The sequence below is a fragment of the Larus michahellis genome, unplaced genomic scaffold, assembly GCF_964199755.1.
Source record: "Larus michahellis unplaced genomic scaffold, bLarMic1.1 SCAFFOLD_590, whole genome shotgun sequence".
NCBI lineage: Eukaryota > Metazoa > Chordata > Aves > Charadriiformes > Laridae > Larus > Larus michahellis.
The window spans coordinates 1-13574 of NW_027436058.1; the positions used below are offsets into that span (position 1 = coordinate 1).

Consider the following 13574-nt stretch of genomic DNA (forward strand, 5'->3'; position numbering starts at 1 on the left):
GGGTCAAGAAGTTGGAAGAAGTTGGGGGGGGGGGTCAGAAAAGTTGGGTGATGGGTCACGAAGTTGGGTGGGGGGGGTCAAAAAAGTTGGGTGGGGGTCAAAAAGATGGGCGGGGGGGTCAAGGAGTTGGAAGGAGTTGCGTGGGGGGGGTCAAAAAAGTTGGGTGATGGGTCAAGAAGTTGGGTTGGGGGGTCAAGAAGTTGGGGGGGTCGAAAAAGTTGGGTGGGGGGGTCAAGAAGTTGGGTGGGGGGGTCAAAAAAGTTGGGTGGGGGGGTCAGAAAGTTGGGTGATGGGTCAAGAAGTTGGGAGACTTTGGGTGGGGGGGTCAAGAAGTTGGGTGGGGGGGTCAAAAAAGTTGGGGGGGGTCAAGAAGTTGGAAGAGGTTGGGTGGGGGGGGTCGAAAAAGTTGGGTGATGGGTCAAGAAGTTGGGTGGGGGGTAAAAAGTTGGGGGGGTCAAAAAGTTGGATGAAGTTGGGTGGGGGGGTTAAAAAAGTTGGGGGGGGGTCGAGAAGTTGCGAAAAGTGGGGGGGGGGTCAAAAAAGTTGGGTGGGGGGTGAAGAAGTTGGGTGACGGGGTCAAAAAAATGGGGTGGGGGGGTCAGAAAGTTGGGTGATGGGTCAAGAAGTTGGATGAAGTTGGGTGGGGGGGGTCAAGAAGTTGGGTGGGGGGGTCAAAAAAGTTGGGTGGGGGGGGTCAAGAAGTTGGGGGGGGGGTCAAAAAAGTTGGGTGGGGGGTCAGAAAGTTGGGTGATGGGTCAAGAAGTTGGGTGGGGGGGAGTCAAAAAGTTGGGTGGGGTCAAAAAAGTTGGGTGGGGGGGTCAGAAAGTTGGGAGACTTTGGGTGGGGGGGTCAAGAAGTTGGGTGGGGGGGGTCAAGAAAGTGGGGGGGGGGTGTTAAGAAGTTGGAAGAGGTTGGGTGGGGGGGGTCGAAAATGTTGGGTGATGGGTCAAGAAGTTGGGTGGGGGTCAAAAAAGTTGGGTGGGGGGGTCAAAAAAGTTGGGTGGGGGGGTCAAGAAAGTTGGGGGGGGGGTCAAAAAAGTTGGGTGGGGGGGTCAAGAAAGTTGGGGGGGGGTGTGAAGAAGTTGGGGGGGGGGTGGGGTGGGGGGGTGTCCTGCTGTCGGTGGTGGGCTTCCATGGGGACGTCGAACCCATGGGTGCCCCCCAACTTTTTAGGGGGGGGGTGGGTGTCACCTGTGTGTCCCCCCCCCCGTGTCGTGTCCCCCCCCCCCCAGGTGGTGAGGGCCTTGGGGTGCTCCTGGCACCCCGAGCACTTCGTCTGCGCCCGCTGCGGGGGGGAGCTGGGGGGGGGCACCTTCTTCGAGAAGGACGGGGCACCCTACTGCCCCCCCGACTACGGGCGCCTCTTCTCCCCCCGCTGCGCCCGCTGCGCCCAGCCCATCCTCGACGTGGGTCTGGGGGGACACCTCCGGGGGGGGGGGGCGGGTCTGGGTGCCATGGGACCTTCTGGGGGGGGCTCTGGGTGTGGTGGGACCTTCTGGTTCCATGGGACCTTCTGGGGGAGGTGGGACGTTCTGGGGGGGCTCTGGGTGCCATGGGACCTTCTGGGGGGGCTCTGGGTGTGGTGGGACCTTCTGGTTCCATGGGACCTTCTGGGGGGGCTCTGGGTTCCATGGGACCTTCTGGGGGGGGCTCTGGGTGTGGTGGGACCTTCTGGTTCCATGGGACCTTCTGGGGGAGGTGGGACGTTCTGGGGGGGCTCTGGGTGTCATGGGACCTTCTGGGGGGGGCTCTGGGTGTGGTGGGACCTTCTGGTTCCATGGGACCTTCTGGGGGGGCTCTGGGTTCCATGGGACCTTCTGGGGGGGGCTCTGGGTGTGGTGGGACCTTCTGGTTCCATGGGACCTTCTGGGGGGTCACGGGGGAGGTGGGACCTTCTGGGGGGGGCTTTGGGTGTGGTGGGACCTTCTGGTTCCATGGGACCTTCTGGGGGGGCTCTGGGTGTGGTGGGACCTTCTGGGGGTCCATGGGACCTTCTGGGGGGGCTCTGGGTTCCATGGGACCTTCTGGGGGGGGCTCTGGGTGTGGTGGGACCTTCTGGTTCCATGGGACCTTCTGGGGGGTCACAGGGGAGGTGGGACCTTCTGGGGGGGGCTCTGGGTGTGGTGGGACCTTCTGGTTCCATGGGACCTTCTGGGGGAGGTGGGACGTTCTGGGGGGGCTCTGGGTTCCATGGGACCTTCTGGGGGGGCTCTGGGTGTGGTGGGACCTTCTGGTTCCATGGGACCTTCTGGGGGGGCTCTGGGTTCCATGGGACCTTCTGGGGGGGGCTCTGGGTGTGGTGGGACCTTCTGGTTCCATGGGACCTTCTGGGGGGTCACGGGGGAGGTGGGACCTTCTGGGGGGGGCTTTGGGTGTGGTGGGACCTTCTGGTTCCATGGGACCTTCTGGGGGGGCTCTGGGTGTGGTGGGACCTTCTGGGGGTCCATGGGACCTTCTGGGGGGGCTCTGGGTTCCATGGGACCTTCTGGGGGGGGCTCTGGGTGTGGTGGGACCTTCTGGTTCCATGGGACCTTCTGGGGGGTCACAGGGGAGGTGGGACCTTCTGGGGGGGGCTCTGGGTGTGGTGGGACCTTCTGGTTCCATGGGACCTTCTGGGGGAGGTGGGACGTTCTGGGGGGGCTCTGGGTTCCATGGGACCTTCTGGGGGGGCTCTGGGTGTGGTGGGACCTTCTGGTTCCATGGGACCTTCTGGGGGGGGCTCTGGGTGTGGTGGGACCTTCTGGTTCCATGGGACCTTCTGGGGGGGCTCTGGGTGTGGTGGGACCTTCTGGGGGTCCATGGGACCTTCTGGGGGGGCTCTGGGTGTGGTGGGACCTTCTGGTTCCATGGGACCTTCTGGGGGAGGTGGGACGTTCTGGGGGGGCTCTGGGTTCCATGGGACCTTCTGGGGGGGCTCTGGGTGTGGTGGGACCTTCTGGTTCCATGGGACCTTCTGGGGGGGGCTCTGGGTGTGGTGGGACCTTCTGGTTCCATGGGACCTTCTGGGGGGGCTCTGGGTATGGTGGGACCTTCTGGGGGTCCATGGGACCTTCGGGGGGGTCACGGGGGAGGTGAGACCTTCTGGGGGGGGCTCTGGGTGTGGTGGGACCTTCTGGTTCCATGGGACCTTCGGGGGGGTCACGGAGGAGGTGGGACCTTCTGGGGGGGCTCTGGGTGTGGTGGGACCTTCTGGGTATGGTGGGACCTTCTGGGGGTCCATGGGACCTTCTTGGGGGTCACGGGGGAGGTGGGACCTCCTGGGGGGTGATGGGACCTTCTGGGGGAGGTGGGACCTTCTGGGGGTCCATGGGACCTTCTCGGGGGTCAGGGGGGAGGTGGGACCTCCTGGGTGTGGTGGGACCTTCTGGGTGCTGTGGGACCTTCTGGGGGTGCATGGGACCTTCTTGGGGGTCACGGGGGAGGTGGGACCTCCTGGGGGGTGATGGGACCTTCTGGGGGAGGTGGGACCTTCTGGGGGTCCATGGGACCTTCTTGGGGGTCAGGGGGGAGGTGGGACCTTCTGGTGGGTGGTGGGACCTTCTTGGGGGTGATGGGACCTTCTGGGTGCTGTGGGACCTTCTAGGGGTCCATGGGACCTTCTTGGGGGTCAGGGGGGAGGTGGGACCTTGTGGTGGGTGATGGGACCTTCTGGGGGAGGTGGGACCTTCTAGGGGTGATGGGACCTTCTTGGGGGTCACGGGGGAGGTGGGACCTCCTGGGGGGTGATGGAACCTTCTGGGTGCTGTGGGACCTTCTAGGGGTCCATGGGACCTTCTTGGGGGTCAGGGGGGAGGTGGGATCTTGTGGTGGGTGATGGGACCTTCTGGGGGAGGTGGGACCTTCTGGGGGTGATGGGACCTTCTGGGGGAGGTGGGACCTTCTTGGGGGTCACGGGGGAGGTGGGACCTTCTGGGGGAGGTGGGACCTTCTGGGTGCTGTGGGACCTTCTTGGGGGTCCATGGGACCTTCTTGGGGTCACGGGGGAGGTGGGACCTTCTGGGGGGTGATGGGACCTTCTGGGGGAGGTGGGACCTTCTTGGGGGTCACGGGGGAGGTGGGACCTTCTTGGGGGTGATGGGACCTTCTGGGTGCTGTGGGACCTTCTGGGGGTGATGGGACCTTCTTGGGGGTCACGGGGGAGGTGGGACCTTCTGGTGGGTGGTGGGACCTTCTTGGGGGTGATGGGACCTTCTGGGTGCTGTGGGACCTTCTGGGGGTGCATGGGACCTTCTTGGGGGTCACGGGGGAGGTGGGACCTTCTGGGGGGTGATGGGACCTTCTGGGGGAGGTGGGACCTTCTTGGGGGTCAGGGGGGAGGTGGGACCTCCTGGGGGGTGATGGGACCTTCTGGGGGAGGTGGGACCTTCTGGGGGGTGATGGGACCTTCTGGGGGGAGGGGGGTGGGGCGGGACCCCCCAGGGTGGTGGGGGGCGGGGCGCTGACGTCCCCACGCGTGTCCCCGCCCCACAGAAGATGGTGACGGCGCTGGACAAGAACTGGCACCCGGAGCATTTCTGCTGCGTCAAGTGCGGGGAACCCTTCGGCGAGGAGGGTGGGTGGCACCCACGGGACCCCCAGGGGACCCCCCCCACCCCCCCACCCCCTCCCCGGGTCCCCTCCTGGCCCCACGGATCATCTCCAGCCCCACCCTGGTCCCACCAACCCAACGCTGGGCTGGTGCCACCACCACCAGCCCCCAACTGGTCCCACCACCGTCTCCCAACTGGTCCCACCACCATCTCCACCACCAGCCCCCAACTGGTCCCACCACCATCTCCCAACTGGTCCCACCACCATCTCCACCACCAGCCCCCAACTGGTCCCACCACCATCTCCAAACTGGTCCCACCACCATCTCCACCACCAGCCCCCAGCTGGTCCCACCACCATCTCCACCACCAGCCCCCAACTGGTCCCACCACCGTCCCCAAACTGGTCCCACCACCGTCTCCACCACCAGCCCCCAACTGGTCCCACCACCATCTCCAAACTGGTCCCACCACCATCTCCACCACCATCTCCAAACTGGTCCCACCAACCCAATGCTGGTCCCACCACCATCCTCAAACTGGTCCCACCACCATCCCCATGCTGGTCCCACCACCATCTCCAAACTGGTCCCACCAACCCAACGCTGGTCCCACCACCAGCCCCCAACTGGTCCCACCACCATCTCCAAACTGGTCCCACCAGCCCAACACTGGTCCCACCACCGTCCCCAAACTGGTCCCACCACCATCTCCAAACTGGTCCCACCATCCCCAAACTGGTCCCACCAACCCAACGCTGGTCCCACCACCATCTCTACCACCAGCCCCAAACTGGTCCCACCACTGTCCCCAGACTGGTCCCACCACCCCAACACTGGTCCCACCACCGTCCCCAAACTGGTCCCACCATCCCCAAACTGGTCCCACCCACCCAACACTGGTCCCACCACCATCTCCACCACCATCCCCAAACTGGTCCCACCACCCCAACGCTGGTCCCACCACCATCTCCAAACTGGTCCCACCATCCCCAACACTGGTCCCACCAACCCAACGCTGGTCCCACCACCATCTCCAAACTGGTCCCACCAGCCCCAAACTGGTCCCAACACCATCTCCAAACTGGTCCCACCACCATCTCCAAACTGGTCCCACCACCATCCCCACGCTGGTCCCACCACCCCAACGCTGGTCCCACCACCATCTCCACCACCATCCCCAAACTGGTCCCACCACCATCCCCAAACTGGTCCCACCACCCCAACGCTGGTCCCACCACCATCTCCACCACCATCCCCAAACTGGTCCCACCACTGTTCCGAAACTGGTCCCACCAACCCAACGCTGGTCCCACCACCATCTCCAAACTGGTCCCACCATCTCCAAACTGGTCCCACCACCATCCCCAAACTGGTCCCACCATCTCCAAACTGGTCCCACCACCATCTCCACCACCATCCCCAAACTGGTCCCACCACTGTTCCGAAACTGGTCCCACCAACCCAACGCTGGTCCCACCACCATCTCCAAACTGGTCCCACCATCCCCAACACTGGTCCCACCACCATCTCCAAACTGGTCCCACCACCATCCCCACGCTGCTCCCACCACCCCAACGCTGGTCCCACCAACCCAACGCTGGTCCCACCACCATCCCCACGTCCCCACCTCTCCCCTTCCCCTTCCCCCCAACATCTCCCCACCTCCGTGTCCCCCTCCACCCCCCCCCGGCCCTGTCCCCGCGGTGTCCCCACGCTGTCCCCGCGGTGTCCCCAGGGTTCCTGGAGAAGGACGGGCAGCAGTTCTGCCGCCGGGATTTCGCCGAACTCTTCTCCAGCCGCTGCCGGGGCTGCGGGGGCCCCATCCTGGAGGGTTACGTGGCCGCCCTGGAGGGGCTCTGGCACCCCCAGTGCTTCGTCTGCCGGGTGAGCCCCCGCCCCACGGCCGCCCCACGGCCGCCCCACCGCCCGCCTCCCCCCGGCTCCACCTGTCCCACCACCAGGAACATCTCATGGCCCCACCTCCCGTGGTCCCCCATGTCCCCATGTCCCCGTGTCCCACCTCCAGGAACATCTCACGTCCCACGTCCCCACCTCCCCTGGTCCCTGATGTCCCCACGTCCCCGTGTCCCACCTCCACGTCCCACGTCCCCACCTCCCATGGTCCATGATGTCCCCACGTCCCCGTGTCCCACCTCCAGGAACATCTCACGGCCCACGTCCCCACCTCCCGTGGTCCCCAATGTCCCCGTGTCCCATCTCCATGTCCCACATGCCACCTCCCGTGGTCCATGATGTCCCCACATTCCCGTCTCCCACCTCCAGGAACATCTCACGGCCCACGGCCCCACCTCCCCTGGTCCCCAATGTCCCCGTGTCCCACCTCCATGTCCCACATGCCACCTCCCGTGGTCCATGATGTCCCCACGTCCCCGTGTCCCACCTCCACGTCCCATGTCCCCACCTCCTGTGGTCCATGATGTCCCCACATTCCCGTCTCCCACCTCCAGGAACATCTCACGGCCCACGTCCCCACCTCCCCTGGTCCATCATGTCCCCATGTCCCCATGTCCTACCTCCATGTCCCACGTCCCCACCTCCTGTGGTCCACGATGTCCTCGTGTCCCCATGTCCCACCTCCAGGATCATCTCATATCACACGTCACCACCTCCCCTGGTCCCCGATGTCCCCACTTTCCCGTGTCCCACCTCCAGGAACATTTCACATCCCACATCCCCACCTCCCCTGGTCCCCAATGTCCCCGTGTCCCACCTCCACGTCCCACATGCCACCTCCCGTGGTCCATGATGTCCCCACGTCCCTGTGTCCCACCTCCACGTCCCACGTCCCCACCTCCCGTGGTCCATGATGTCCCCACGTCCCCGTGTCCCACCTCCATGTCCCACGTCCCCATCTCCCGTGGTCCATGATGTCCCCACGTCCCCATGTCCCACCTCCATGTCCCACATCCCCACCTCCTGTGGTCACGATGTCCTCGTGTCCCCATGTCCCACCTCCACGTCCCACGTGCCACCTCCCTTGGTCCATGATGTCCTTGTGTCCCATGTCCCACCTCCAGGAACATCTCATGGCCCACGGCCCCACCTCTTCTGGTCCCCAATGTCCCCGTGTCCCACCTCCACGTCCCACATGCCACCTCCCGTGGTCCATGATGTCCCTGTGTCCCACCTCCAGGAACATCTCATGTCCCACGTTCCCACCTCCCCTGGTCCCTCATGTCCCCACGTCCCCGTGTCCCACTGCCATGTCCCACCTCCATGTCCCACGTCCCCTGGTCCCTCATGTCCCTGTGTCCCACCTCCAAGTCCCACGTCCCCACCTCCCGTGGTCCATGATGTCCCCACGTCCCCGTGTCCCACCTCCAGGAACATCTCACGTCCCACATCACCACCTCCCCTGGTCCCCGATGTCCCCGTGTCCCACCTCCACGTCCCACGTCCCCACCTCCCCTGGTCCCTGATGTCCCCATGTCCCCGTGTCCCACCTCCATGTCCCATGTCCCCACCTCCCGTGGTCCCCGATGTCCCCACGTCCCCGTGTCCCACCTCCACATCCCACGTCCCCACCTCCCATGGTCCATGATGCCCCCACGTCCCTGTGTCCCACCTCCAGGAACATCTCACGTCCCACGTCCCCACCTCCCGTGGTCCATGATGTCCCCACGTCCCCGTGTCCCACCTCCATGTCCCACGTCCCCACCTCCTGTGGTCATGATGTCCTCGTGTCCCCATGTCCCACCTCCACGTCCCACATGCCACCTCCCTTGGTCCATGATGTCCTTGTGTCCCCATGTCCCACCTCCAGGAACATCTCATGGCCCATGTTCCCACCTCCCCTGGTCCCTCATGTCCCCACGTCCCCGTGTCCCACCGCCATGTCCCACCTCCATGTCCCACGTCCCCTGGTCCCTCATGTCCCTGTGTCCCACCTCCAAGTCCCACGTCCCCACCTCCCCTAGTCCCCGATGTCCCCACGTCCCCGTGTCCCACCTCCAGGAACATCTCACGTCCCACGGCCCCACCTCCCCTGGTCCCTGATGTCCCTGTGTCCCCATGTCCCACCTCCATGTCCCGCATCCCACGTCCCCTGGTCCCTCATGTCCCCACGTCCCTGTGTCCCACCTCCACGTCCCACGTCCCCTGGTCCCTCATGTCCCCGTGTCCCACCTCCGTGTCCCACGTGCTCACCTCCCCTGGTCCCCAGTGTCCCCAGATCCCCGTATCCCACCTCCATGTCCCACGTCCCCACCTCCCGTGGTCCATGATGTCCCCACGTCCCCATGTCCCACCTCCAGGAACATCTCACGTCCCACATCCCCACCTCCCCTGGTCCCCGTGTCCCCGTGTCCCACCTCCACGTCCCACGTCCCCACCTCCCATGGTCCCTGATGTCCCTGTGTCCCCATGTCCCACCTCCAGGAACATCTCATGGCCCACGGCCCCACCTCCCGTGGTCCCTGATGTCCCCACGTCCCCATGTCCCACCTCCATGTCCCACGTCCCCTGGTCCCTCATGTCCCCGTGTCCCCGTGTCCCACCACCACGTCCCTCATCCCTCGTCCCCTGGTCCCTCGTGTCCCACCTCCATGTCCCACGTCCCCACCTCCCCTGGTCCATGATGTCCCCACGTCCCCGTGTCCCACCTCCAGGAACATCTCACGTCCCACGTCCCCACCTCCCGTGGTCCATGATGTCCCCACGTCCCCGTGTTCCACCTCCATGTCCCACGTCCCCACCTCCTGTGGTCCACGATGTCCCCACTGTCCCCGTGTCCCACCTCCACGTCCCACATCCCCACCTCCCCGGTCCCTGATGTCCCCGTGTCCCCATGTGCCACCTCCAGGAACATCTCATGGCCCACGGCCCCACCTCCCCTGGTCCCTGATGTCCCCGTGTCCCCGTGTTCCACCACCACGTCCCTCATCCCTCGTCCCCTGGTCCCTCGTGTCCCCGTGTCCCACCTCCATGTCCCACGTCCCCACCTCCCCTGGTCCATGATGTCCCCACGTCCCCGTGTCCCACCTCCAGGAACATCTCACATCCCACATCCCCACCTCCCCTGGTCCCTGATGTCCCCACTGTCCCCGTGTCCCACCTCCACGTCCCACGTCCCCACCTCCCCGGTCCCTGATGTCCCCGTGTCCCCATGTCCCACCTCCAGGAACATCTCATGGCCCATGTTCCCACCTCCCCTGGTCCCCGATGTCCCCACATCCCCGTGTCCCACCACCACGTCCCACGTCCCCAACGCCGTCCCCCTTCCTTCTCCCTCCCCCCCCCCCAGGAATGCTTCTCCCCCTTCGTGGGGGGCAGCTTCTTCGAGGAGGGGGGCCAGCCCTACTGCGAGCGCCACTTCCACGCCCGCCGTGGGTCGCTGTGCCGGGGCTGTGGGGAGCCCATCTCCGGGCGCTGCCTCACCGCCATGAGCCACCGCTTCCACCCCGAACATTTCGTCTGCGCCTTCTGCCTCCGGCCCCTCTCCAAGGCCACCTTCCAAGAGCAGGAGGGCAAGCCCTACTGCCAGCCCTGCTTCCTCCGCCTCTTCGGGTGAGGGCGCTTGTGGGGCGCCCCATAGATCTCCAACGGATGCCCCACAACCACCCCAAGAACGTTCCGGGGGTCAACCGTTGGATGGGGGGCACCGTTGAGGTGGTCTTCAAGGTGCTCCATGGGGCTTGGAGACCTCATCCATGGGGATCCGGCAGCCTTGAGGTGTTCCCTGCTGTGGGGCACCCCATAGATGTCCAACAGACACCCCACAACCACCCCAAGAACGTTCCGGGGGTCAACCGTTGGATGGGGGGCACCGTTGAGGTGGTCTTCAAGGTGCTCCATGGGGCTTGGAGACCTCATCCATGGGGATCCGGCAGCCTTGAGGTGTCCCCTGCTGTGGGGCGCCCCATAGATGTCCAATGGACGCCCCACAACCACCACAGGAACATTCCATGGGTCAACCATTGGATGGGGGGCACCGTTGAGGTGCTCTTCAAGGTGCTCCATGGGGCTTGGAGACCTCATCCATGGGGATCTGGCAGCCTTGAGGTGTCCCCTGCTGTGGGGCGCCCCATAGATGTCCAATGGACGCCCCACAACCACCACAGGAACATTCCATGGGTCAACCATTGGATGGGGGGCACCGTTGAGGTGGTCTTCAAGGTGCTCCATGGGGCTTGGAGACCTCATCCATGGGGATGCGGCAGCCTTGAGGTGTCCCCTGCTGTGGGGCGCCCCATAGATGCCCAACGGACACCCCACAACCACCCCAAGAACGTTCCGGGGGTCAACCGTTGGATGGGGGGCACCGTTGAGGTGGTCTTCAAGGTGCTCCATGGGGCTTGGAGACCTCATCCATGGGGATCCGGCAGCCTTGAGGTGTCCCCTGCTGTGGGGCGCCCCATAGATGTCCAACGGACACCCCACAACCACCCCAAGAACGTTCCGGGGGTCAACCGTTGGATGGGGGGCACCGTTGAGGTGGTCTTCAAGGTGCTCCATGGGGCTTGGAGACCTCATCCATGGGGATCCGGCAGCCTTGAGGTGTCCCCTGCTGTGGGGCGCCCCATAGATGTCCAACGGATGCCCCACAACCACCACAGGAACATTCCATGGGTCAGCCGTTGGATGGGGGGCACCGTTGAAGTGCTCTATGGGGCTTGGGGGCCTCACGTGTGGGGATCTGGCCACCCTTGAAGGTGCCCCACGGTGTGGGGTGCCCCACGGCGATCCAACGGGCGCCCCATTGGACGGCAGTGGGGTCATGGGAGCCATCACTTGGGGGTCCATCCCCCCCTCCCCCCACACACACACCTCGAGCTGCCCCACGGCGTGGGGTGCCCCCATGGGTGCTCCCCGGTGACGCTGCGACCCACGGATCTGGCCGTGGACTTGCCCCACAGCGTGGGGCGGCCTCTGTGGGTCGCACTCGCTCTTTGCTTGCACATGCCAAAGTCTTCGTATTTAGGGGGATCTATGGGGCAGGTTGGGGGTCTCAGGGGTAGGTTATGGGTCTGGAGAGGGGTCCCTGGAGAAGGTTGGGGGGCAGTTGGGGGGCAGGGTGTGTGTGTCTACGGAACTGGTTATGGGTCTGGGGAAGGTTGGGGGGCAGGGGGGAACCGTGGGCCCAGTTGAGGGGCGATTGTGGGTCTGTGGGGCCAGGCTGTGGGTCTGGAGGGATCTATGGGGCAGGTTGGGAGGCAGGTGGAGGTCTCTGGGGCAAGTTTGGGGGGCAGCTGTGGGTCTATGGGGCAGTCGGGGGGCAGATCTATGGGGCAGCTGGTCGGGAATCCATGGGGCTGTTTGGAGGATCCATGGGGCGGTGGGGGGGGATCTATGGGGCAGTCAGGGGAGCATCTATGGGGCAGATGAGGGACGATCTATGGGGCAGTTCGGGGAGGATCTATGGGGCAGCTGGTCGGGGATCTATGGGTCTGTTTGGAGGATCTATGGGGCAGTTGGGGGGGGATCTATGGGTCTGTTTGGCAGATCTATGGGGCAGTTGGGAGGGATCTATGGGGCAGCTGGTCGGGAATCTATGGGTCTGTTTGGAGGATCCATGGGGCAGTGGGGGGGATCTATGGGGCGGGGGGGGGGGATCTATGGGGCTGTTTGGCAGATCTATGGGGCAGTGGGGGGGGATCTATGGGTCTGTTTGGAGGATCTGTGGGGCAGTTGTGGGGGATCTATGGGGCAGCTGGTCGGGAATCTATGGGGCTGTTTGGAGGATCCATGGGGCAGTGGGGGGGATCTATGGGGCAGGGGGGGGATCTATGGGGCTGTTTGGAGGATCTATGGGGCAGCTGGTCAGGAATCTATGGGGCTGTTTGGAGGATTCATGGGGCAGTGGGGGGGGATCTATGGGGCAGTCGGGGGAGGATCTATGGGGCAGATGAGGGACGATCTATGGGGCAGTTCGGGGAGGATCTATGGGGCAGCTGGTCGGGAATCTATGGGGCTGTTTGGAGGATCCATGGGGCAGTGGGGGGGGATCTATGGGGCAGTGGGGGGGGGGGGAATCTATGGGGCTGTTTGGAGGATCCATGGGGCAGTGGGGGGGGGGGATCTATGGGGCAGTGGGGGGGGGGGAATCTATGGGGCTGTTTGGCGGATCTATGGGGCAGTGGGGGGGGATCTATGGGGCACGGGGCGCACGCGGCCAATAAACACCCGCAGCACGAAACCGGCGCCTCTTTTTTGGGTCCATTTCGGCCCTTTTTGGGTCCATTTCACACCCCACCCCCCTCCCCCCCCCCCCGCCATTTTGGGCCCATTTCACCCCTTTTTGGCTGTCGCTTCTCCCCCTTTTTTTTGGGGGCGATTTCTCCTCATTTTGGGGCAGTTCTGCCAAAAACGGCCTATTCCCCCCCCCCCCCCCCTTCCCCCCCCCCCCCAGCCCTTATTTCCCCCCATTTTGGGTCGAATTTGCCCATTTTTGGGGCCGATTTCGCCCATTTTTGGGTGTCACTCCCTCCCCCCTGTTTTTTGGGGCGATTCCTCCTCATTTTGGGCCAATTTCTCCTCATTTTGGGGCCGGTGCCACCAAAAACCGGCCTATTTCCCACCCCCACCCCCCACCCCTCATTTCCCCCAATTTTGGGTCAAATTTGCCCATTTTTGGGGTCGATTTCTCCCCTTTCGGGTGTCATTCCCTCCCCCCTGTTTTTTGGGCCGATTTCTCCTAATTTTTGGGCCAATTTCTCCTCATTTTGGGGCCGATTCATCCAAAACCTGCCATTTTGCCTCCCTCCCCCCCCCTTTACCCCCCGACCTCATTTCACCAAAATTTTGGGTCCAATTCACCCATTTTTGGGGCCGATTTCACCCCTTTTTGGGTGTCACTCCCTCCCCCCTGGTTTTTGGGGCAATTTCTCCTAATTTTTGGGCCAATTTCTCCTCATTTTGGGGCCGGTGCCACCAAAAACCGGCCTATTCCCCCCCCCCACCACCAGCCCCCCCTTATTTCCCCCAATTTTGGGTCAAATTTGCCCATTTTTGGGGCCGATTTCACCCCTTTTTGGGTGTCACTCCCTCCCCCCTGGTTTTTGGGGCAATTTCTCCTAATTTTTGG

General features: G+C 64.0%; 1 protein-coding gene across 1 annotated transcript; it reads left to right on the forward strand.

Annotated features, from left to right (window-relative positions):
- Positions 1–1232: 1232 nt before the first annotated feature.
- On the forward strand, positions 1233–11538 carry LOC141736906 (transforming growth factor beta-1-induced transcript 1 protein-like; the record flags this gene model as incomplete). The annotated part of the gene is made up of 4 exons (XM_074571555.1): positions 1233–1406; positions 4471–4552; positions 6267–6415; positions 9795–11538. Coding segments are annotated over 4 exons (672 nt in total), but the record flags the coding sequence as incomplete, so codon positions are not given.
- Between the last annotated feature and the right edge of the window lie 2036 nt (positions 11539–13574).